Source organism: Fomitiporia mediterranea (genome assembly GCF_000271605.1).
Source record: "Fomitiporia mediterranea MF3/22 unplaced genomic scaffold FOMMEscaffold_1, whole genome shotgun sequence".
Taxonomy (NCBI): domain Eukaryota; kingdom Fungi; phylum Basidiomycota; class Agaricomycetes; order Hymenochaetales; family Hymenochaetaceae; genus Fomitiporia; species Fomitiporia mediterranea.
Genome location: NW_006760386.1, coordinates 477,738 through 502,429, shown reverse-complemented (window position 1 = coordinate 502,429; position 24,692 = coordinate 477,738). Strand labels below are relative to the sequence as shown.

Sequence of the window (24,692 nt, the reverse complement as noted above, 5' to 3'; positions counted from 1 at the left end):
ATAATAATCTAAAACATAATTTCAAAACAAAATTAGAAATTTTCTTTTGCATTTTTTGTTATTCCTCTGTACTAGTAATGAAGAAATTTAAAAGAAAATTTCTAATTTTGTTTTGAAATTATGTTTTAGATTATTATCTCTATTTATTTCAAGATTTCACAAATGAAGAAATGTTAACAATAATTTCTAGTTTTTGTATAAAGAAAGTTTTAAATTTTGTTTATAATTTTTGCTGGTCAGAAATGGGAAGATAAATTTCAAATAATGTTTATCATTATGTAAGTTATTTTTTAAGGTAAGGAATTGTGAAATGCCCCATGTGGTAATTGATAATTACTTGTTTTGGCTTTATCAGAACCCTGGTGACTTCACATAGCCTTTCGCTTCTGGTAGGGACTTGCATATTCTCTTCTCCCTTTTGGCGGTTCTTTCGCACTGCGCCCGAGTCATGGTGATCTGCGGCATTCAGTAAATATTTGATGATGTTACTATAGTGGCTCAGAAGTCGGGCAAGCGCGCATCGAGTCAGGTTCAGCAATCCACGTTTTTGCCGCATCAAAATAATTATCAAAAAATCTTTCTTCAAATCTTTCGGCGCGTCAATTGGTACTTGTGGGCACATAGACCGCAGCCGGTCTTGTGATGTTATCATATGTTCTTAGAAGCTGGAGCCATGCATCCATTCTATTTCCATCTCACGACCATACGGCGCGAGTGCGGGACGGCGGAAAGGGCTGTGCCGTCACCGATAGTCGCCCCAACTATGATGATTGTTGTTGTTGTATAAATACAATAGTTCGAGTACTGCCCCGCCGCCAGAGCGTCGTTACGATCCGCCATGTCGTCCACTCGTCTGGCCTCAGTTGCTTTCGCTGTATTGAGTCTCGCTGGCTCTGTCTGTTCTCAAGACTCGGTGCCGAATTCATTCCCACACGACTATCCAGGAAAGCCAAGCGGAGACTTTAGCCCAGAATGGCAAGATTGTAAGTCGCCAAGGTGTCATTTCATTTTGGGTGGTTATTGAATTCCATGTCTCTCTGCTAGACTTCCTCGTGAAGGATCCTCTCCCAAACGTGACGTTCCCATTAAGCCGCAACTGGGCAGGTAACATCCCAGTGAACCGAACAAACCACCCGAACGACACTCTGTTCTTCTGGGGCTTTGAGAGCAAAAACGGTTCACTGACGGCTAGTGCTGACGAGAACTCTTCTGAACCATGCGCTCTTTGGCTGAATGGCGGGTTCGTCTTGGCGTGCTAAAAATAGAAATACTCCCGTTTGTTTGACAAATTTTGCAGGCCTGGTGCGTCGAGCATGCTCGGTTTGTTGCTCGAGAACGGTCCGCTTCTTGTCACGGAATCAGGGGACTTGGCTCCGAACAACGTGAGCTGGGATAAATTAGTGGATTATATTTGGGTCGACCAGCCTGTGTAAGTTTGGACCAAACAATTTCATTATGATTTTATTGAGATAAAAATATAATGTTTGCAGTGGTACTGGATTCTCGACCGCGGAAGCAAATGGCGGGTACAGTGAGTTTCCTCAACCCTATTCAGCTAGCAATGATCTCAGCCTGGCCTGCTCCTTATATCAGTTGAGAATGAAGACCAAATGGGCGAGGACTTCGTGAGCCCTCATTTCGTATAAAGAATCTACACTTCGCTTATCTAATATCATTTTCTTTTCAGCTCAACTTCTTAAGGAATTTGGTCAAGGTATTCCCAAGTCTTGCAACCCGTCCATTGTTGCTCACGGGTGAAAGTTATGCGGGAACGTACATCGTAAGACTGTTGCCGCGCTAATTCAAGAAAGGATGATTTATTGAGGAAACATACATAGCCATATATAACGAAAACGATATTCTCCACACCAAATCCTCCAGTAAAACTGTCAAAGATCGCAATAGGCAACGGAGCTATGGGAGCTGAACCAGAATACGAGGAACTGCCAATGGTGAGATGGTTGTAATCGTTTGGTGAACAACCTGGCTAACTCGAGATAAGTTGTCCATCATAGAGACCTATCCTCAACTGATTGGCTATGACTCGGAGGTTTACGAATACTTCAAAGAACAGTCAGTATCTGCCTTCATACGTACAATTAACCTTATTTACGCGTCTTAGAACCCATCTCTGCGGGTGGGACTTGAACCTCACTTACCCTCAGACGGGTAAATTCCCGCCCATCGGACCTCCAATCCTGCCAGCAGACGGAGGTCGCGCTGCTGAACTGGCAAGTCGCAAGCCGGGGCTTATTCGAAAGAATCTCCTTGCGGTCGCTCGTGGAGTTGAAAGCCCTGAGACAGGGCTTGTGAAACGCAGGACTGCACCAACGCCTGAAGAGATCGAAGCGAGGGAGGAGCGAAAGCGAGCTTGGATAAAGGAAAAGAGGGACCTGATGAGGAAGAGGGACCTGACAGGACGTGCAAATGGGACAATCGACCCGTTCTATGGGTGCTTCTTGGCTGAAGAAACTCAAGATTATGCGTTGAACTTTTCAATGCCCTGGAGTGAGTCGAGTTTTTTATGAAATGCCTCGTAGGAGTGTGCCCACTCAAATCCGGTTTACCATAGATTTGTCGAAAGAGATTGTTATTCCGACTTTAGACGACTTCGGTCCGTACAACGTAAGTTTCCATCCCTTAGTACCTATTTCTCTTATTTACGGTTTCGGAAACATCGACTAGCCATACAACGTTCCGGATGCCCGTGCACCGCCACTCGGGCTTGACCCATCGACCTTCTTGAATGGTATGGCCGTTCTCCATTTGTCGTTTAGATCTTGTTCATCTTTACAATGTATTGTGTCTTCCGCAGATGACCGAACCCGTACGGCCTTGCATGCCCCGACTAGCAAGAACTGGACGCTCCAGATTAACTATCCTTTTAACTCCTCCTTTGAGCCCGGTACGCCTCATTTAACATTGCTTCTTCGTATATTGATTTGATTTAAATCGCCTTTGTCAGGACCCGGTGCTAACGTCTTTGGTGACCCAAGTACGTATCTTTCTGAAATGGGTATGTAGTGTTCTTGACTAATGCTCATCTCTATAATCTCTACAGGTGTTGAGTGCGTAGCTGTCTCTGACCGGCCTAATGACTATGCACAAGCTAACCATCTCTGAACAGGCCCGTTGCTTTCTTTGATGAATTGGCTACCAATGCGTCCGAACATGGTGTATCCGTGGTCATCTACCTGGGCAATGATGACACTGTTGTACCCCACTTTAGCAGCGAAAGTCAGTATCTTTTTTTAAATCTCGATTATTCATGCCATTTAAAATCAGACATTCTAACAATTAACGTTACTGTTAGTTACGATTCAGGTTCGGTTCCTTCTTTCACCTGTGTCAAATTCTGCTGACTGAATGGGCGGTTCGCCTATGACCAACAGAACACAACCTTTGGTGGCATACAAGGTTTCACGCGGAAGCCGTTGACGCCGTTCACCGACGATTCCGGTAACTTCATTGGGATTGTGCATCAAGAACGGAATTGGACGTACGTTCTGGTTGACAAAGCTGGGCACGAGGTGCCCGAATTTCAACCCGAAGCTGTACGTCTATATATTTATGCCTTTCCTCTCCGTGCGGCCGTTGATTATGCGCTTCTTTAATGACCTGACGTCATTGTTTAATGATCATCGTCCACTACTCGCCATCCGATTTTGTACTCTGTCATTCTCGGCGCCGTACATCCATCGGGTACACAATTTTTGACATCCACCGACAAATTGGCGAATCGACACAGGCCTTCATTCTCTTACGCGAGTTCATCATAGGTAACAACTCAACAGGGCTCGTTACGAACTCGTCGGGTGGAGTATTTGTCGTCGGAGGCGAGGGTGCGTCGTCACTAGTTGTCGGTGACATTCTTCCAGGGGTGTCGGGAATATTGTACGGATCGGGGACCGCGACGTCCGTGTACGTGGCGCCGTCTGCCACCATCGCGTCGTGGGAGGCGTTCTTCGCGTCGGCGCAGGCTGCCGCCGGCAGTGCGGCTGGCGGCGCCGCGGATCCGAGACGTACTTCGGCTGCCTTGAGCGTGCGTCAGTGGGGAGGTGGAGATGCATCGCGTCTCTCGTTCCTCGCATTAAGTGTTTCCGTGGCGTTTGTTGGATATCGCTTGTTCTAACTCTGATTATTGGATGAGTTTAATGTTTACGATTTTTTCTTTTCGTTTCACGCCGTCTACAATGATTGGATGGTGTGATATTAGTATATCAGTATATCAATGTTGGACTGTATAGTGGATCACTATGGATGTAGACCATGATGGTTTTGGCTTGGCTTACAGTGAATTGACAGATTGAGTTTGCATTGTGTACCCTCGCAGTTACTGCACATTTTTCCGAAACGGGTTATTTGAGGTTTTACACTGTACAGTCTATACATGCTCGTGTACAAACAACACGTGCAAACGTTCTGTATTTCAATACTACTTACACACGCCACGATGACAAGTTCTCCGAAGCACGTACGCATGCACTGGATGGCGTGTCAAATACTAAAATAAGGACGAATACTAATGTAAGAATGAATATAAATCCATTCATCGAATTCCGTGTATATCGGTAAACGTGAACCAGTTTCAGCTATGACTCCTTTTTCCTCGTCTTCTCTTTCTTCCGTGAAACCTGTCATGGACACAGGTAGGGGTAAGAGCAGATAGCGCTATGTAGATGATTGAGTGATAGGTAAGCGTAAGTATGTGTAGCACAGTATCATATGTGCGATGACCGTGTACACCTTACTGTAACTCTGCTGTGTAGGTGTAAGTTCGCACTGTCCCTTGAAGCTACGCCACTCAGTATTTCGGAACCTCCCGTCCACATAACCCGAGGAGTCCGAATCAAGAAGCAAAGAAGGCACAACATACCCGAATATGGGGTTCTTCTGGTTCGGCTAGTCGGTTCTCTTGCGACAGAAGACTTGCCCAATTCCAGCGGCGACAGAAGCTGTCGAGCTGACCAAAACCACGATCTGGTCGGAACCGCACGTTCCTGCAGATGCAGATTCGAGATTACTTTTTACTGACTGAGCGAAGTTCCATCTTTTTTCTGTTCGCGTACGTCCTGGATAGGATATTGCCACCACCTTCCTCTTGGTTATTCAAGCTGTGTTTGCACATGTCCCGTGTGCCGCCTCCCTCCACACCGTCTACTTTTCAGGGCCGACACGCGGTGGATTTGTCCCCTCCCACGCTCAGCATGGAGAACGAACATTTCGAATCGGAGCTGAGCTGCGAGGGGGGAAGTCCCAATCTCTCAAAAAGGGGAAGAAGGTGCTTTGAATAAATATCGGAGACCCAATCTCCTCTTGCTACAGACATTCCCTCCCCACCTTAGCTTGTGCCTCTGGATCTATTTCCACTACCGGGTCACTATACTGTGGATTACTAGTGTTCTAGGGCAACATGGAACGTGCTACACCTGGATGTTTTCAAGGACTGCGTTCTCTGTTTTCTACTAGGCAAAGTAATGTCAATGATACTTCTAATTGCACTCGTCACGACAATATTCCTACTTTGCCACACCCAACGATTCCGACTCGGGGACGTTCTGTAAGTTTAGGCACATTATTCTGGTAAATCTTCGTAATATTGACAAGAGAAATTTGGTATTTCAAACCAGCTAAGCTGCGCTATACCGTGTTGTTTCTCCACTGATCCGAAATCAAAAGACGCCTTGACCTTAGCGCCGGACTTCGGAGATGAACTTGGCCCTCCGCCGTATGGCGCTCCTTCCGACCAACAAATTTATCGACCGGAAGTTATGAGTACGATTGAGGATAAAATTGACTCGTTGGACACCGAGTTACGAGAGCTCAGTCTCAAGATTCATGGTAGGATTGCGGAATTTCTCTTTACCCGGTATTTATCGGCAAGCTAAAAGACCGTTTTGAACTGCCAGACCATCCCGAAACCGCATTTCAAGAGTTGTTCGTACTGTTAATATACTGCAAGCTGGAAGACAAGTCTGATCTCCAGTATCAGCTATGCACATGACACTTTAACAGAGTTCATGCGCTCGCACGGATTCAAGGTAACACCCCATCTTTCAGGTATCCAATCCGCCTGGAGGGCAGAGTGGTCATATGGAAAGGGTGGGCGCACCTTCGGCGTCAATGCCGAAATGGATGCATTACCGGGCCTCGGCCATGCGTAAGTGAAAAGCAACCGTTTATCCTTCCTCTTGTATCAAATCGCGCAATCGGTCTTAATCTCTACCACGTTTTATTATTTCTTGACCTGACTTTTTATAACTTCCTTAATTAGATGTGGACACAACTTGATAGCCGTGTCTGGAGTCGGTGTTGCACTCGGTGCCAAGGCGGCTCTGGAGAAACATGAGATTCCGGGTAAAATCGTGTTGTTGGGTACCCCAGGTATGTACATGGCGCCCGAATCACACCTCTTATCTCCTCTCGACTTCTTTGTGTTAATCATGAGACCCTGGGGATCACTGAACGGCATTTGTCAATATAGCCGAAGAGGGCGGAGGAGGAAAAGTGTTGCTTCTTGAGAGGGGCGCATATGAAGATATGGACATTTGCGTGATGTAGGTGCTACTTTATCACGATTAGATAGGAAACGGGAACTGAATTGTCTTTCTTGGCTGATCATTCATAGGTGTCATCCTGGTCCTGGGCCTAAAAACTCAGTGGCGTCAGGGTCAAGTCTAGCCATCCAACCCCTGGTCGTGGAATATTTTGGACATTCGTAAGCTATTTTATTGAGGTATGTACATATGTGATACACATCAAGCTAAACGCCTTCCTTTTGATCATCTTAGCGCCCATGCAGCCGCTGCTCCTTGGGAAGGACAAAATGCGTTGGACGCGGCAGTCATGGCATATAACAGCGTTGCATTGTTGCGACAACAAATGAAGCCCGAGTGCCGAGTGCATGGGATCATTGAAGGCAGGGATTGGGCAGCGAATAGTAAGTTGGATCTGGTTCATTCTTACAGAGGGAGCATTCCTGTTTCCGGGATCTTTTAATTACTACTGATGCTAACGAATGAAATAAAATTTCCAGTCATCCCGGATTATGCGAAGATGCAATGGATTGTACGGGCCCCAACGTATGCGGAGTTGGGTAGTCTGCTTGTGCGTGTTCGGGCTTGCATCAAGTACGTGTTTGTCTCTTCCCACATTTCTGAATTTGTTTAATTAATTTCGGTTTATTCATAGTGCAGCAGCACTTGCTGCGAACTGCAGAATCGAAATATCGGAGGGTGTTGCGTACTATGATTTACGACAAAACTCAGTTCTCGGTATGCGTATCCAAATTTCCGTCTACATGTCTCTGACTCAGAGCTCTTCTATAAAGAGCAAGAATTCCTAGGAACTGTAAGAGAACGTTACAGCATGCGATCTGCCGCGAAGGATACTAGCGCATCAACGGATTTCGTAAGTCAAAAATTTGTTTCGGTCTTCATTTAGCACATGCAATCTGGGAAGTCTAGACCCCCGCTTTATCCATGTATTTCATCGACATCCGATGGCCGATGTTTCGACGTTCATGCCGATCCACCACGCACACGACACACGCACACGACGCACACGTTAACGTTAATGTTAAACTTTGTTGTCCTTCTTCTCCCCTTTGCTGTGCCGATTCTTCGATTAATCCGTTTTTCTTTCGCGCTTCTTTTCTTTTATGTGAACCTTGTTTAAAATTGTTACTGACGGATTTCTTCGCCCTTATTGCCACGGATGCGCCGGGTATAATGAATGTAAATCAGGGCAATGTCACTTACGGTAAAATTCTCTCTTGCTAGGTTACGCCGCAACATGTCTTCTAATTCCGTCTATCTTTGGTCCCGATTATATCCATGTAGCTCTTCCCGCTATCCATCCGACCTTCGGTGAGTTCTTCTCACTTCTGTAATTTCCCTAGGGCACATTCAATTGAGACTGACTTCTAATGAATGTGATATATTAGCTATACCGACTGTACCGAATGGCGGGAACCACACTGCTGAGTTCACGAAAGCAGCACGGACGCGGGAAGCGCATGATGCTACAATGACAGTGACGAAAGGCCTTGCACTCGTTGGCGTAAGGGCGTTAGACGATGAAGCATTTTTTATCAACGTACGTCTCTGGCATACTGGGCTTGACGAGGGACGGTGACCTAAACTAATGATGATATCGCTTGTAGGCACGTGAGTCGTTTGAGAGGATGGTTAGGGAGCCTGGAAGAAGCGGGATGGCGAACGAGACGTAGTGCACTTAATTATTCGCTTAATATGCATGTAAATCTGTAAAATCACCCTTAATTAGCGCACTCAACCATTTGATATTTACGGTTGAAGGTTGTTATTAATACTACTTAGGGATTGCATCAATGGAATGGCGTGTATTCTATAGGCTTGAGTGGAATAGTAATCCAATCTTTCGCTCTTATGTCTTTCTGGGTAGTGTATACATTACACAGAACGCATTTATTGATGTTGAATGAGGTAAATATTAGGGGTGGCAAGCTTAAAGCGTGCATTCAGTACTATGGTCGTTTCTTGTCTCTAGAGTCTAGACCACCTTTTAAATCAAGGGCAATACTTGCCCATGACAGACATGCCGAACGACTTATGCAGATATGCAATGTGGGATATGGTATAATGTTCAGGCCATGATATTCTTTCTACTCCCCTGATAAATACTGATATCTGATCAAGTGGGGTAGTCATTTATTGTGATTAGCTGACTGTTTACTTTCTTTGAAATCCTTATCGGGGGATGGGGGAGGGCAAGAATAATGGCTAGATTAGCTTGCATTTAATATAGTTCTAGTTATATTCCATCTATATGCTGATATTTACGACTGTAGTTTCTAAATTAAATACGAGTAATTTTTAGGACTGTCCGTTGAATTACCACCTAAATAAGGAAATTTTTTGAACTCCGTGCAAAATCCAAGGCCAGACGTCTCAAGAAAAGCGCACCATTGTTAGTGTTACTGTGCACGTCCTACGTCTTTCTCTTAACCAGAAATGTATCATGGTGCAATTGGTCTCCTTCTTTCCTCTTCAAACAGTGCCGATTGGGTTCGGCTGGGAAGACCGAAATATGTCGGTTCTGTCGACCACCACCGCATTCCGGACCGGCATAGATAAACGAGACACCTTTCTGGGAAAGAGGCGTTGCATTGTCTGCGGTAGGATTGAGACAGACATTCTCGACCATTGCTATATCATTGGTGAAGAAGAGGACGATTTTGTAAGTCGAAAGAGTTTAAGATCCCCGCCTCAGGTTAATGTCTGGCTTAGTGGACCAAACTCAAGGACCGCAAATGGATTCCGGAGAAGGTCAAAGAGCATCCCGGACATGAACCACGCAATGGCTTGACCATGTGTGTTCTGCATCACCGCTTTTTTTATAGATATCGTTTCTTTATACGGTTCCTACCCGACGTAAGTCAGATTCATCTTTGCTCAGGTGCAAGTATTCACTGGAAGCAGTCTCGCAAGTTCGTGTTCGTCAATCACTCTGGAATCGACTCGCTTCAGCAGTTCCACGGCAAGGCCATTGCGCTGGACATTAGAGATCGCTACGTGCCCTTCCCTTCCTTGTTTATCATTCACGAAGAGCGCGTCCGTGGATTCAACCCCTTCAGCCCTGTAGCCCTAGAGTTGCCCAATAACCCTGAATGGCAAGACTGGATCTTGTCGGACGGTGTGGTCAATGAGTCGGGTACTTTCAATCGTAATCTTCCGCCATCCAGCAGCACCAGCAATATCGCTTCACCGCAACCGCCGCAGTTCCAACGTTCCGCAGAGAGCGTAGGCAGCACACCGTCGGGCGTACGCAGACTAGTGCTCAACGACGACGTGATTGCTGAGATTCTCGCGGCAACGCACGCCTCTCCGTCGTGGAAGGCTTGTATGATGGAGGGCACAACCTGGGAGGGCACCGGGGACGAAAATATCAGGAAATACATGGACACTGTCGGCATCGAGGGAGATTCTTGATTTTGATTTCTCAGCTGAACGGCCGGAAGTCAATTGTGCTATATCCGTAACATGCTCAAGGTCGATAGTTACCTTTTTGTAGCCCTGATGTCTATAATTGTATGTTCAGTATGTAGTCAATACAGTCAAATATAGGAGTTGTCCTTTCTTTCACTTGTCTTTCTGGCTGTAAATGGTATAAAATATGTATACCACACAAGAAATGCTGGCCAATCTTTATACCTACACAACCAGTTCTTTACCTCTAGTAATGCATGTAGTAGATATTTTGATTGTATATACCTGTAAAGTTACACAGTTAAGATAGTCCAAGATTCTTTATTGATATACTAAAGCTTCTGTGAAGATACTACGAAGATGAAGAAAAGATATATCATAAACGATGTGCAGAGGCGTAGAGCGGCGCTACGTACTCACAATGTCTCAAATTGACTCAATTCATAAATTCTCGGAACTGCTATGAAAACTTCAAAAACAAATAAGCTACAGTCAAGCCAGAGCTTCTGATTCAGATAATATTAATCTTCATTACGCAGCATATCCAAAACGAGCAATGTAGCAGATACTCAGCTCAGCAATCTCACTAATGTGACACATCTTATTGTTAACTATTATGGTACGTTTGATCTCGTCGCTTCCTCTTCAAACAGTCCCAGCCGAATCCGGCTGGGAACATTGTGATATGTCGGCTGTATCGGAGACCACCGACTTCGAGGCCGGAATAGGTAGACGAGATACATTCCTGGGAGACAACCGCTGCGTCATCTGTGGCTGTCCCATTACACTCGACAGATGCTATATAATTAGTAGAAAGGAGAGGCGATTCGTAAGTAGAACTGCATGTAAGTCCTAGTCTCCAGGATAATTTGTAGTTCAGTGGACTAAACTCAAGAACTGCAACTGGATTCTAGAGCGGGCCAAAAACCATCCTAAACATGAACTACGCAACGGCCTGACTATGTGTGACACGCATCATCGCGTATTCGATGAATGCTATTTCTTTATACGGTTCTTACCCGAGGTAAATCGGATTTAACTTTGGTCTGAACCAAGTATTTACCGGAAGCAGAGTCGCAAGTTCGTGTTTGTCAACCATTCGTTAGAGCGCGAACTCCAGCAGTTCCATGGCAAGGCAATTGCGCTTGACATCAGGGATCGCTATGTGCCTTTCCCTTCCCTATTCATCATTCACGAAGAGCGCGTCCGAGGCTTCAATCCCTTCAGCCCTGTTGACCCAGAACTGCCCGATGACCCTGAATGGCAAGACTGGATCTTGTCGGAGGGCGTAGTCAATGAGTCGGGTTCTTTCAATCGTGATCCTCCGCCATCCAACAGCAACACCAACGACGCTTCTTCACCGCAATCACCGCAACTGCAGCATACAGCGGCGGGTGCAAGTGGCAGATCGTCTGGCACACGTAGACTAGTGCTCAACGACGATGTGATTGCTGAGATCCTCGCGGCGACGCATGCCTCTCTGTCGTGGAAGGCTTGTGTGATGGAAGGCACAAGTTGGGACGGCACTGGGGAAGAAAATGTCAGAAAATATATGGACACTGTTGGCATAGAGAAAGACTCTTGATTCTTTGATTCCCCAGAAGCCAAATGTATCCACTTTCGAAATATCCTAATATCTTTAAGAGAGAGCTTTGATATTCCTTTGACGTGCCTTTCCTGTCCGTGTTTAAATTAACAGTTACCATTCTGCAGCCTAGATATTGACGAGTATTGTATGTATGCAGTCAACACGTTCAGGTAGGACAGCTATATTTCTTTCACTTGGTTGTCTTTCTGCAAAATAAGGTAAATACAGACTCCTCTCAACGACACGAGCTCCAAAATTGACTTCATCAAAATAAACACACAAGCGCCAAGGTCAAGCACGTGTACAGAGGAATACCTAGATGTTGCCTGCCAATATATCTTCCTTACTGCCCAAGTAAAATACCGGGATCTGGTCAAGTGGAGCACTGATATTGATCGTCTGCCCACCCTGTCCAAAACTCTTGTCTGTCCACCTGTATTTCGATTTACACGGATCAGCGGATCGAAGTCTGAGCAAGAGCAAAGACAGAACAACAGGAGAAAAGAAAAGAATGTCGAGAGGGGCGGGGAGACAAGAAAAGGACGTACCAATGTGTCCAAGTGAAATTTTGGCGGATCATATCGTCAGTAAGCCGGGGTAGGTAGACGTCTTTTGAAGTTGCGCCCTGTACACCGTTCGGAGAGATCAATAGCCTCGGACCTTCATCCCATTTGTCAACTATAAATGGCTTCCAGGTAGACAAAGAGCAAACGATGTATGATACGACCTACCGAACATATACTGATGAACAATCGCAGGGTTGTTTGAGGCCGTACCGTTCATAACCATCTCGTCGGACGAGAAGTCATAATACAGTGCTCGGACGATGGTCTTCCCTGAGGATTGAAGCATTTGGAAGAGACGCTTGACGTAGGGGATAAGAGTGTAACGTAATGAAATGTACTGCGAGGGGAGGAAGAGGGGAGGGAAAAAAAAGTGAGTATATGCGTTCGAAGAAATGATGAAGACGAAAAGTGGGACGAACGCCTTTGATGATCTCGAAGTTCTCTTCGCCGTATGCCCAAGGCTGTACTCTCAGTTAGATGTCTAAACTCGTTAATGAAAGAAGTAATGTGGGGAGTACCTCATTCGGACAGTTGTTCGCAAACGATGGAACTGTGTTTGGCGGAATGGTGCAATCGCGATCACTACAAAGTGCAAGTGTTCAGCTCACTGAATCGAAAATGATCAATACCTTTACGAAGTTCACACTCACCCATGTACCCGCATCTAGTGAGACGCATCAGTGGCGCTTTAATTGACGGTATAAGTAAGATCAACTCACGTAAGGTAGGAATACGCCCATACTGAGCCACTTGACGAAAAGCTCTTTACCCTGTCATTCTCGCTCAGCTCATTCAATTTCAAAGCAGAAGATGTTTAAGAAAGGAAGAAACTGGACCTACGAAATCCGTGGAGATATTTAATCCCGAGAACCCACCAATATCAAGCGTCCAAGAGGAGATCCCCGAAGCACCAGCGGACACACCCGCCGTTACCTGCTGTAACATTACATCAAACCTCGAAATCGTGTCCCCACTCCACATATAACTGCAGAATCGCTGTCCCCCAGCGAAGGTACTCCTCGTGAGGGACATGAATTCGCATGAGGTGGCTCTGCCGACATCGTACGAGGTCGTGAGGTTGGAGAAACCTTCATCAATGGCTTGTTGGTGTAGCCAGGGGTACATCTTGCCTGAACCTTCCTGTGTACCAAGGAAGTACTGTGTGAAGGTGCGAGCGTAGGGAAGGGAGTTGATCATATCCTGTCCATCTTTGAACGCTATGTGAGAAAGGAAGTAGTTTGCGATATTGATTCTCAGACTTACTGTTGACAAAGGGCTCGCCTAAACTACCGCCTGAAATAATAATGAGATTCAATTGGCGAAAAAAAAAGTACAATGCAACGCACCGTCCGCTTGGTCAATCCAAAAATTATGTATCCCATTCGAGAAATAACTATCATTCAGCCGCTTCCCTATCCATCTCATCTTCAACACACCGCGGCAAAACGTGGACCATGATTTAAAATTACGAAGAAGAACTCACACAAAAACTCCCTAGCAGCAGGGTTCGTAGAATCGATCAAACGGGTATACACACCCGCAAACGAATCCGTAATCCCCGTCCCATCGCGAGTAGTAGCTAACAATCCCTCCTGCTGCATCTCAATGTAGTTCACGGAGAGATCTTCGACACTTGGCCAGAGAGAGACCATCATCTCTGCTCCTGTCAACTCTTTCACTTTCGCTGCCATTCCTGCTGGGTCAGGGAAGAACTCTGGGTCGAAGGACCTGTAAGGAGAGGTTAAGTGTATGATGAAGGGATGATGTGGAAAGGGGAAATCGTACCAGTCGCCTTGGAATTTCCATGCAAAGAAATCTGGACAACGTCCAGTTATTTAGATGCTTTGATTTTAGCAAAGACAAGGATCGTACATACCAACAACGATAAGAGATACGTTAACTTGTTCATCATGGAACATCTGCGCCACATCAAGTACCTGAGTCTCGTTCCAGTAGCGTAGCTTTGATTGCTGATATCCTAAGATAAAGTCGGGTGGGGTCGGTTGGCGTCCTACATCATCCTCATGAGCAGTCGGTTTAGCAGGAAACCATAAATACTAGGTTTCACCTGTAACCGATGTATATTGTTTTTGCAAGGCATCGTAATCACCAGGTTCTGCTGTCGTACTTAACGCGAATATGAGCGCGAAATACTACTTAGGATGAGAGAAATACAGACATATAGTAATCGACGACTGTAGCTTGGTCGGCGAAGTAGCGGGTGCGATACGGAGTGAACTCTGATTTTAATTTAGTTGTGTCATTAGAAAACCAATGTTCAGAAAAGACAGGATGGAAACTCGCTTACCAATGCGTCCTTGACTCGGCATGTTGAAAAATTGAAGATAACCCTATATGCATCTCAAATCTTACATTTCCGTGAATATGGATAAAGAACTACCTTGTTCGACATATAGACCGGCAGTGTCACTTGCGAATTAAAATTCAAAAGATCCACGACCTGGCCCTTCTTATTCACCGTATTATCCTTACAACATGCCTGTTGTCCTGCACCGAAGAACATCTCATCCGGGTCAGAAGAGAACGAGAATTCAGCCGCGAAACTATTCGCCCGGAAGTCCTGTCTGTAGAAGCGTGCAGTGAGAGTCTTGTCGTCGGTATATTCTTGCGTGAGAAGAGTGAGGACTTCGGAGTTGTTTGTTGGTGATGTGGAGATGCGGTAGAAAGAGAGTACGCCTTCTGAAAGGGAGGCTAGTATGTTTCCGTTCCGCAGAGACGCATTGCCGTGGAATGGGACGAGCGTATCGAACGAAAGGCCAGCTGAGCCGCCAGGTCCCTCTACGGGTGGATCGAGAAGAGCGGAGGGTTCGCTACCCGTCGGATCGCGCATGATGCTAGCACGAACTCGTATTCCATTTTCACCATATGGCTAGAAGACCCATGAAATCATTCAAATTCATTCCGTCCAGTCAGGAGTAGTGCGCTCACTTGAATAAATACGCGCTCAAAACCATTCTGAAGCTTGAGTCCAGTAGAGTTGGGTTGGAAATAGCCTGAGTCATTAGATGCTTTCCATTCAAACTGAGCTTGGACAACGTTTGCCAAAAGACATGGGAGCGCTAGTAATATGCAAGAGACAATATTCTTCATCCTAGCAGAGACACTGAAGACCAAGTGCACGCCTTGATCGAGCTGACCCATTTTATTGCGCTCAAGGTGCTTCTTTGCGGGTTAGACGGTCCGCAGACAGAAGACAGTAGCTTGCAGAAGGCCTTGGAAGAGAACACGGATACAATCGTTTGAAGAAGAAGAGAGAACGGTTCTGGACGTCATTGTGCATCTGACCAAAACACGTTTGTCGTGGGTTATTCGATTATGTACTACAATCTTCTGCGTCGTGGAGCTGGGTTCCATTAGGGCATGAAGCACAGAAGCAGTACCGAATAAATGACGAAGAATGTGCATACCACTGCCTATATCTTGGTGATGCCTATAGAAGAATTGAGATTAACCCTCATTTGAGCCAGTCAAACATCAAAACAATTGATTCCTGTCAGGGATGCCAATAAAACAGAATATAATCAAGTCGGCATTTATTCCGGTAAATTTAATGTCTTTGCGGCCACGAAATGGTTCGTGTCAAGCTCTGCAAGTAAAGTGTAGCTAGAGACTGTCGCTAGATGCGTGTGAGATGGTGGTCAGAAGCAAGTGATAGTTATAATAAAATAATAAAATAATGAGACCTGCGGTCGCGGCGCGGCGTACCTAAACGTCGATCTCACACTGGACGCCGACAAGTAGACTATAACACAGACCTGACTGCGGATTTCAAACAACTCATGATTACATTACTGCGACCAGCCTAGCAGTCACGATGTCCTTCTCAGACGTGGGCTCGACCATGTCTACTCGGCCAGACAGGCCACTCATCGTAAAAGCTACATTCGACAGATACAACAAGCGCATTACTTTCTCCTCGGCCCGCAACTGCTCCTACGACCTGCTGCGCACAAAGGCTCGTCTCATATTTGTACTGAGTTACATTATGGTAGAAGGCTGATTAAGGATAATTGCTACAGGTAGAACAATCGTTCTCGCTCCAAGCCTTCTCGTTCTCTATCGCATACAAGGACGACGATGGCGAAGTCACAGACATAACCTCTGAGTCTGACTTGACCGAAGCCATTCAATACTTCCAAGCTGGCGTAGACGATCTCCCGGTCTCCTCTGCTGCGTCCATTCTCTCCGGGCGGAGCTTCGGGAGCAGGCGCATTACACTCCGCGTATCCGTCACCGTTGATTACGATGGACCAAGCCTCTCAGACACCTCGTCGCTCGTCAGCTTGGATGAATACCGGAATCGTAACGGGAGTGGCTCTTCACTGTCTCTTTCCTTCTCGGATGCATCTCAAATCGAACCGGAGGACGACAGTGTCACCGTCAGTTCCAGAGACACGGGTAAGCTCGCCAGCCGTACCATGACACAGACCGTCATCAAGAGCAGCGGTGGAGGAGACAGCAGCTCAACAGTGCACGACTTCCAATCCGTTTCCGCCTTCAACTCGGAATCGGAAGCAAGTGCGTTCGACGAGCGGTATCCCGCTGACCCCTCCGCAGTCTTCGAGCGCTTAAAACTGTCCAACTCATCCGATTCCGTCGAGCGGAATACGCAATGGCTGCGGGATCAAAAGTCGCGCAACAATCTTAACGGTATCCTCGCTTCGGAGTCCGTATCGGACGGCTCTTTGCTTGTACTTGAGGACGACTTCGACGCGCATAGTCCGTTCGACGGGGACCTCGCGCTGCAGCAGGATAATGGGAAATACTATTATACGTATAGATCGAGTAGCTCTTCCTCTGCCGCCTCCGCAGCACAAGATGACGCCAGCATCTCAGAAAGCGATAATAATCATCGTTTGTCAGATTCTAATCCGAAAATGCGTTGGCTGGCCTCGCAGCAGACCCTCACGCAGTCACAAACGCAGCAGCAACCCCCGGCATCTAAACAACCTTCTTACCTGTCAGCGTCGTCCGCAGCGTCCTCCTCTTCGAGTAGACCTTCCATGTCCTCGTCGAGTTCTGATCCGCTCCCGCGTTCTTCGGTATCCATTGCAGACGATGAAGTCCCACCTGAACTCCTCCAGTTCATACGCGATAGTCAGAGCCCACAGCCGCCACCTGCGTGTACGGATTGTTCTGCTTGTGGTATCTTGCTTGATTCATTCCGCTACGTATGCTCTACATGTGGAGAGAAGACGCCACGTGTTTTGGGAAATGTTGGCATGAATGTAAATGGGAAGGGGAAAGGACGTGACTTATCTTCAACCGATCCCTTTGCAGACCCTTTCTCGTATCCTCCACCAAATCATCGCACGAACGGTGCGCCGAACAAACCTCTCCCTCCTCGTCCATTACCAACCGTCCCTCAAGGAAACAAGAATCCATTCCTTTCGTCTTCCGGATCGCACACAGGATCGCACACGGAATCCAACTCATCAACGACAACGTTGGCAGGAGACGGCGGGTTTGAGTTATGCGCGGGGTGTATCGAAACTGCAGGCGTCTTCCACGCTCTTGCAGAAAGTTCCGGAGCCCCTGACGAGCCATCCTCACCCGAAGACGCCCAACGCACACTCAGCCAACTCCGGCGCGCTGCTCCCAAGCACAAAGGCCACTTCCGCCACGCCTATCTCGAAAAACTCTGGAGCGGTAGCATCGACTCAGGGTGGAAAGACGTCGAACAAGATGATACGGGTGAATGTACGATTTGTAATACACAATTGAGTGGACAGAGGTATAAGTGTGCTTCGTGTACGAATTTCGTGCTGTGTCGAGCGTGTTATAGTCAAGTGCATGAGATTCATCCGAGTCATGCGTTTTTGGACGTTCCGGAGCGACCGCCGGCTTTGAGGACGAGGAGTGAACCGGATTTGGAGCTTAAGGATTCTTTGAATGATGAAGATGAATGTGAGATTTATGCATTTCTGTTCATTTATTTGAATTTATTTGAATTTCCAACGTCTCCCTTTGTAGCACTCGTCCACCCGGACGTAAAATGCACGCAGTACGTTTCTTATATTCATCCTATCGACTTCTTTTCGCTGATTATATGCTTATATAGCTGTCTCATGGACATCGTTGGCGCTCGTTTCCACTGCGCGATATGCGAATCAGTCGACATCTGTTCAAACTGTGAAGCAGCAGGCCTACCAGGGAATTTAGACGCAGACGACGGCGGACACAATTCTTCACATATCATGATAAAGGTCTGACCCTCCTCGCTTTCTTTTCGACTTTGCCAATAACTTACCTGACGATACATTTTAATCTGCCTGAATAGATCCCCATCCCTCTCAACTCGACGAAAGTACAAACCGCAAGCCGTCGTGCACGACAACTCTGGCAAGGCCGAGATGCTCCGAACGTTCGTCGTACACCCAGTGGACGGTCCCGTGCCGACTCGATACACGACGCTGACGCGGTCACTGTCATCGGTGGCGGTGGTAGCACGAAACACGGAAGAGGATTATCACGTAATGGCGAGCCGAAATCGATGGAACATCATATTTTGTGTAAAGGGTGTAATCAGAGTATTGTTGGAGTGAGGTATCAATGTGCGGCATGTCCTTCGACGAAGGGGACTGCATATAGTCTAGTACGTGGTAGTGTCCCGCAGTGTGAAGTTGCCTACTGATTGGAATGATTCTATTTTTTGTTAGTGCGAGAAGTGCGAGCCGAGGTCATATTTATTACATGACCCGATGCATATTTTCTTCAAGCTTCCCCGTCCTGTTGATCGACCGATCGAGTCGCAGTTCCCCGTCGTTCCTCTCCTGTATGTTCTAATACATTTTTCTACTATATTCCTTTTCTCATACTAAATGCTTCATACAGTTACAAACAACCTGCAGGTCCACGACCAGGCGAGACACTAAACTCAAGTCACCCAAAGGGTTGGTCCATCATCACCTACAGGCATCCTCTTCCCTCTTCTGCATTCACTCATTTAGATATTGCTTACAGCTTACTTATCGTCCTTACACCATACTGCTGCACTTTGCGACCACTGCATGGACCGCATCTCAGGCGAATGGTTCCGCTGCGTATATTGCCCGAAAGACTTGTGTGACGTGTGTGAGAATCTGAACGCGCATAACCCGACGCATTTCTTTTATGTGTTCAAAGCGCCGGTAAGCAGGACTTTTCGCATAATTTTTTTTAGTGCCATTTCGTCTTTGTTTTGTTTGTTTGTCCTGAGTTGAATGAGTCTAAGTTTACTGATATGATTTATTGGTTGTTTAGGTCGACATGCAGCTATTCAGGTATGCACTCTGCTGTTGTTCCTCGTTACATTCTGCGAATCTAACGTGAATGTTTCCTAGGGTTGTTGCAGAGCTTGATAACCCGAACGGGAGTCCACCAGTACTCAAGTATCCAGTGTACTACTCATGAGTCCATCATACATCATGCATGTCGTACCTGCTCATCAACGTTATCTCTTTGCTATTTCGTAAATTGTGCATCTATCGTTTATCAGCTGTTCAGCAATGCATGTTGTACACAAAACTAAACACAATCAAACATTTGTACATATGTACACTTTACAAAAGTTCTCCTTAAGTACACATTTGAAAAGAAGTGTAGTTTTATGAGTTTTAAAGAATACACTCTGAAACTATGGAAGCACCATGTGTAAACAAAGCTTTGTTACAGAGAAAGGGGGGAAGTGTTTATGTTCCTGATCTGTATAAATAATTTTTAGTAATCCTTGTACGTTAGCAATAGGAATTAGAAAAAGTGGGACATTTCTTACTGAACTATGACTCTTCAATTATATTCCCTCCACCAATAGAGAGTGTTCCATCTTCCCATCTAGAGATCACATACTCCCTCTGACCCACTTCATCAAAATATGCACTACTTCGAAACGCGACCGACCACCGAACGCACTTCAGAGCTGGCAAGTTCTGTGCAAGTTTCATCGTCATGTACCGCTCCTTCACCCTTGCAGATTCGTCCAGCTCTGCAGCCCCACATAGGCTGCAATAGATGTAGTCACAGGACATGTGTTTGTGCTCGTCATTATGACGCCTACACACCTCATAGTACACTTGTTTGGGTGTGACTATCATGTGCAGAGAGAGGAGTTAGTTGACATCCCTGAAAAGCTTTTGTAAGTCGAAGGATAAACGAATCTGCCTTTTCCTTTCGCACACAAAATATTCCATAATCTATTATTAGCTGGGGTACTTGTAAGGCGAATGTTATACCAACCTGGTTATTGAAATCTAGTAGGCTTGCCATTATGAAGTGTTTTGTATCCAAAATTTCTGTTGTCCTGATTGTTGGCTGGGACACCGCAAGGCGCACTTCGACAAGGTTCGGAAAGACGTAGAGGTATGACATCAGGAACCTGATATTACTCCATGCAAAGTCAAGTCTTCTTAGGCTTTGTGCCATCGAAGTCGCCTGATACCGGAACATGGTATGTAATGCGGTCTCGCATTGGCCTGGGGTAATGGATAATGATTCGAGGTTCTTAAAGCGTACAAGTTCGGTTGGTGTGCCTGTTCTATTGCACTGAATCCTCAAATGCCTAGCAGAGTGGTAAAGGAGAATGCCATTGTATTGATGAATAACTTATTGGGAGTAACAACTTAACTTTCACAAGAAAACGCACCGAATATGTTTAGCTGGGATTTTAGACTCCAAGATACCCTTTACACCGTCCACTGCAAGACTTAGTTGTAATAATAATGTTTGCGCCTCTTCTACCCAACGACAAAAGATAGGCAAGGCATTTGCAAATCCCTCAACGTATTTAAAATCATTCTCCGGAGGGAAGAACATGTGAAGAGCCCATTTGGAGCTCCTTGTAGCATAGTTGAGGATGTGTATTCTAATCTCAAGGGGGAGTTTAAATATGAGTGTTGCAACTGACATGCTTTCGGATAAAGTAAGGGTTGCAAGACGATCTTGCAAGTGATCGGGCGTCCATTGAACAGTTACGTGTCGAGGTCACGATCCATCAAACCTGCTGATATAATCAGTTAAATAGTAGAGTCAATGTGCAGAGCTTCAGCTGTTTATATTGCAGCCAACATTTATACATGTACAATTCCCTTTAGTACATTCTTGAAAGTGAATTGTATTTGTAGGATTTAGAGAATATGGACCAATAATACACAAAAGACCTACTACAATCAAAGCTAGATTCAACAAAATAGGAGAAAATCCAGAAGAGCTCAAGCCTAAGACCTGTTAGAAACTGTGAGCACAAGCATTAATCTTCAGATTTAGTCTGTACAGTCATGACTCAAGCTAGAAATATAACTTCTTGTTGTACTAGGAGTATGGAATAAGGTAAAACTCAGTTCAATGTAGTATTGGACTCATTATTAGTTACCTATGGAATAAGGTAAAACTACAGGATATGAGATATTGCAGAGAAGAGAATATAAAAGAATACCCACCTCAGTTCAACATAGTATTGGACTGAGGTGGAAAGAACGCGAGACGAAGGCTATATGTGTAACTACCAAATCAGGAGATGATGAATTTAAGACCATTACCTTAGTCCTCCTCATTGAGGCATTTGGTAGGCAACAAAAATGAGAGAAAAGTGAAGAGAAAAGAATAGAGCAAAACTTCAGTGAATAATGTGACACGTAAGGGAGTTGTGTAACTATTCTGAACGAGTTTTGTGATCAAAGCTGTAAGCAGTAATGCATTAAAAGGAAAGTTTGAGTAGAAGAAGAGAAATTGTAAGACGACAGAGTTAAGCCATTCCCAGCATAGATACACAACGTTTATGTGCAAGTGGATCCAGGGGTTTTGTGAGGAAATCTGACAGATTTTCGGTACCAGGTATATGATGGACAGAGATATGCTTGGTGTACACTTCATACTGAATATGATGTGCTTGAATATCAATATGCTTCATCTTGGATAAGTAGACCAGATCTTTGGTAAGTTCTATTGTAGCCTGGTTGTCCATATAGATGGTTAGGGGCTGATTGCAGAATCCTTGGCCTATCTCTTCAAAGAAGTGTTGTAACCAGATGGCTTCTAGGGTACATGCTGAGACAGAAATATACTCTACCTCAGTAGTCGACTTTGCCACCACAGTCTGCTTTTTTGATCTCCAACCAACTGGTCCTCCATTCACAACAAAGACAAAGCCTATTATAGATTTGTGATCAGAGCAATCTCTAGCATAATCAGAATTGCAATACCCTATCAGTTTCTGATTTCCATCTAATTTGTAGACAATACCCAGCTCCCTTATTCCTTTGAGATAACAGAGAATGTGCTTAGCAGCATTCCAATGAACCTCTTTTGGCTTTTGGAGGAACTGTAATAGTATACTGACTGCAAACAAAATGTCAATGCAAACTACTGTCAAAATCCAAAGGAGCTCCCCAATCAGTGAAGAATAAGGCCAAGGGGGTACTTCTGGAGCTTTGGATTTATCCTCATCAAGGAGGGTCCAGATATTCTTACACATTAGAGTAGAGACTGGGTTAGAGTCCTGCATACTGTGAGATTCAAGCAACTGGTCAATCTTTTGAGGAACTAATATCTTTATTGTTCCTACTGTATTGTCACAGTAGACAGTCATTCCAAGGATGTTTGCCTTAGTTTGTACATCCTTTTCTTTATACTTGAAGTAGTGTATGATATCTGATTTAAAGTGCATAGATTCTGTATTGGGTCTCTTAGTGAATGAAGTGTATGCTACTGTACAGTCATCTATATGGGTTGCAAGTATAGTCTCTCTGTCTTTGTCCAAACAGACATACACTGATGGAGCCAAAATACACCTCCAGTACCCCAAGTCCTTCAACCTTCCACCAAAGTGCTCTGCCCACACACATACTCCTTGCTTCAGTCTGTACAACACCTTTTTCAGCAAGCATACTGGATCATCAAACCCATCAACAGTAAAGCCTGTCAGATATTCTACAACCAGGTTGGTCTCCTCTAGTAGAGAGTGTAGATATGCTGACAAAATATCTACAGTTGTGAGCAGTCTGTTTTCATGAAGAGATAGAGCAATGATAATTTTTGCTGATACAAAGTCTCCACCTGTAGCAAACATTTTGTCAAAGTTAATACTATATTGCTGTGAGTCACCTCTTACTACCCACCTTGCATGATATTCATAACGTCTGTCTGCTTCTTGCTTTATAGTAAACACCCACATCCCTTTAATGAGGTTGCTAGTGTCTCTACACTCAATAATGTCCTAGCATTTCATTTCAGTGAGTTTATTGATTTTGTATCTTATTACCATGTGCCACTCTTTCCTATCCTCAGATCTGAGAGCTTCATAAGCAGATCTTGGAATAGTAATAATGCTGCAAACGTGTACTGCCTCTACACTTTTCTCTAACTTTTTGTGGATGTGCTCAGAGTGTCTTGGGACAAGATTCTAGACATCCTTCCTGTCTGTTAATGTTATTGGCTTGTGTTCCACCTTGTAATTCTGGTCCTGTTCATTGAATACAACATTATGAGAATATTCTATTTTGTGGGTTACTAGATGAATCAATCAGTATGTAGCATCCTCTCTGTATCTGACTAAGCAATATTTCAACACCTTTGGTTGTAGTTTTGTCCTTAACTCAGGAGGTACCTACATATATGTAATGCACCTGAACTTTTGTACATGTGCTAAGTTCAGTTTCTTCCTAGTAAGGACTTCATACAGGGTCTGCCTGTCCACTACTAACACTCCAGCCCAATTATGCAAGTATATAAAGGTCTTGTATGCTTCAGCCTAATAGGCAGTAGTTAATACTGCCCCATGCAACATCAATCTCACAGCATCTGACCCAGTACAATTCATTCTTTCAGCACAACCATTCATTTCATGACAGTATGAAACTGTAAGGCAGTGTGTGATTCCTTGTGATTCATTAAACACCTTTATGTTGTTATTAACATATTTGGTTCTATTATCTGTATGGAGGGCTTTTACACACACATTGAATTGGGTTAAGAAGAGCACCACCAGCTTCTTCCAATGATGTAGGACAGTTCCTCTGTCCTTATTACAAAGTACAAAGTTCCATACATAATTAGAATGTTTGTCAATAAACTTCAAGGAAATTGTTGCACCAGTGAACAAAGAAGCTCCCATGAACTCTAGGTCTGAATGAATGATGTTGCCCAGCAACTTTGCACTCCACTCCTTTGAACCAGTGTGTGTAGCAACCATCTTGCCTGTTATACAACTGATGCAAGGTTTTTGCAGATCTTTGCTCATCACTTTTACACCTTGTACAATGTTCTTTACACTCAACTCAAGGACTTGCTTTACATTGATGTGACCAAGCCTTTGGTGCCACACATCAATCGATTGTGTAATGTCGGACACCCAGGAGACAAGATGCACAGTTTCATGCTTTACTGCTGCTTGCATAATTCCTTAGAACAGTAAGATCATATGATTTTTTGTCACAAAGTTGAAAAACACAAAGAAAATACAATATCTCACTCAATCCTTAACATAAATGTGTACTATTAGTACCTAAATTCATACGTTTAAAATCCCCTTAGATAGATACTTTATTAATCAAATTTGAGTAAGAATTGACTAAGATA

The 24,692-nt window shown here is 45.0% G+C and overlaps 7 protein-coding genes across 7 annotated transcripts; 5 read left to right on the top strand and 2 right to left on the bottom strand.

Annotated features, from left to right (window-relative positions):
• Nucleotides 1–824: 824 nt before the first annotated feature.
• Nucleotides 825–4,132, top strand: FOMMEDRAFT_100431 (alpha/beta-hydrolase; the record flags this gene model as incomplete). The annotated part of the gene is made up of 18 exons (XM_007261155.1): nucleotides 825–983; nucleotides 1,045–1,240; nucleotides 1,298–1,429; nucleotides 1,491–1,531; nucleotides 1,594–1,625; nucleotides 1,688–1,780; nucleotides 1,839–1,952; nucleotides 2,003–2,073; nucleotides 2,123–2,508; nucleotides 2,573–2,625; nucleotides 2,686–2,749; nucleotides 2,816–2,905; nucleotides 2,966–2,995; nucleotides 3,062–3,068; nucleotides 3,128–3,237; nucleotides 3,314–3,324; nucleotides 3,393–3,554; nucleotides 3,749–4,132. The coding sequence occupies exons 1-18, from the start codon at nucleotides 839–841 to the stop codon at nucleotides 4,130–4,132; spliced, it is 2,121 nt and encodes a 706-aa protein (XP_007261217.1). The 5' UTR covers nucleotides 825–838.
• Nucleotides 4,133–5,708: 1,576 nt separating this feature from the next.
• FOMMEDRAFT_74213 (uncharacterized protein) lies at nucleotides 5,709–8,136 on the top strand (the record flags this gene model as incomplete). The annotated part of the gene is made up of 13 exons (XM_007261154.1): nucleotides 5,709–5,841; nucleotides 5,910–5,937; nucleotides 5,993–6,160; nucleotides 6,275–6,384; nucleotides 6,485–6,557; nucleotides 6,629–6,718; nucleotides 6,792–6,940; nucleotides 7,037–7,130; nucleotides 7,192–7,274; nucleotides 7,331–7,410; nucleotides 7,746–7,761; nucleotides 7,842–7,868; nucleotides 7,946–8,136. Coding segments are annotated over 13 exons (1,242 nt in total), but the record flags the coding sequence as incomplete, so codon positions are not given.
• Nucleotides 8,137–9,000: 864 nt separating this feature from the next.
• On the top strand, nucleotides 9,001–10,021 carry FOMMEDRAFT_164286 (uncharacterized protein; the record flags this gene model as incomplete). Its single annotated transcript, XM_007261153.1, has 3 exons — nucleotides 9,001–9,219; nucleotides 9,270–9,413; nucleotides 9,462–10,021. 3 exons carry the CDS (start codon nucleotides 9,001–9,003, stop codon nucleotides 9,969–9,971), a joined length of 873 nt encoding a protein of 290 aa, XP_007261215.1. The 3' UTR covers nucleotides 9,972–10,021.
• A 563-nt stretch (nucleotides 10,022–10,584) lies between these two features.
• On the top strand, nucleotides 10,585–11,553 carry FOMMEDRAFT_149776 (uncharacterized protein; the record flags this gene model as incomplete). Its single annotated transcript, XM_007261152.1, has 3 exons — nucleotides 10,585–10,797; nucleotides 10,849–10,992; nucleotides 11,041–11,553. The coding sequence occupies 3 exons, from the start codon at nucleotides 10,585–10,587 to the stop codon at nucleotides 11,551–11,553; spliced, it is 870 nt and encodes a 289-aa protein (XP_007261214.1).
• Nucleotides 11,554–11,871: 318 nt separating this feature from the next.
• On the bottom strand, nucleotides 11,872–15,284 carry FOMMEDRAFT_149775 (glycoside hydrolase family 31 protein; the record flags this gene model as incomplete). The annotated part of the gene is made up of 18 exons (XM_007261151.1): nucleotides 11,872–11,989; nucleotides 12,105–12,234; nucleotides 12,288–12,459; nucleotides 12,542–12,583; nucleotides 12,641–12,704; nucleotides 12,773–12,786; nucleotides 12,842–12,892; nucleotides 12,963–13,330; nucleotides 13,386–13,415; nucleotides 13,469–13,534; nucleotides 13,606–13,850; nucleotides 13,908–13,938; nucleotides 13,999–14,133; nucleotides 14,191–14,249; nucleotides 14,302–14,362; nucleotides 14,431–14,473; nucleotides 14,524–15,012; nucleotides 15,072–15,284. 18 exons carry the CDS (start codon nucleotides 15,282–15,284, stop codon nucleotides 11,872–11,874), a joined length of 2,331 nt encoding a protein of 776 aa, XP_007261213.1.
• Nucleotides 15,285–15,763: 479 nt separating this feature from the next.
• Nucleotides 15,764–19,535, top strand: FOMMEDRAFT_137648 (uncharacterized protein; the record flags this gene model as incomplete). Its single annotated transcript, XM_007261150.1, has 10 exons — nucleotides 15,764–15,767; nucleotides 15,971–16,098; nucleotides 16,163–18,147; nucleotides 18,205–18,349; nucleotides 18,424–18,738; nucleotides 18,803–18,918; nucleotides 18,978–19,036; nucleotides 19,107–19,273; nucleotides 19,386–19,405; nucleotides 19,466–19,535. 10 exons carry the CDS (start codon nucleotides 15,764–15,766, stop codon nucleotides 19,533–19,535), a joined length of 3,009 nt encoding a protein of 1,002 aa, XP_007261212.1.
• Nucleotides 19,536–19,900: 365 nt separating this feature from the next.
• On the bottom strand, nucleotides 19,901–21,026 carry FOMMEDRAFT_149773 (uncharacterized protein; the record flags this gene model as incomplete). The annotated part of the gene is made up of 4 exons (XM_007261149.1): nucleotides 19,901–20,123; nucleotides 20,183–20,208; nucleotides 20,358–20,679; nucleotides 20,764–21,026. 4 exons carry the CDS (start codon nucleotides 21,024–21,026, stop codon nucleotides 19,901–19,903), a joined length of 834 nt encoding a protein of 277 aa, XP_007261211.1.
• Nucleotides 21,027–24,692: the final 3,666 nt, after the last annotated feature.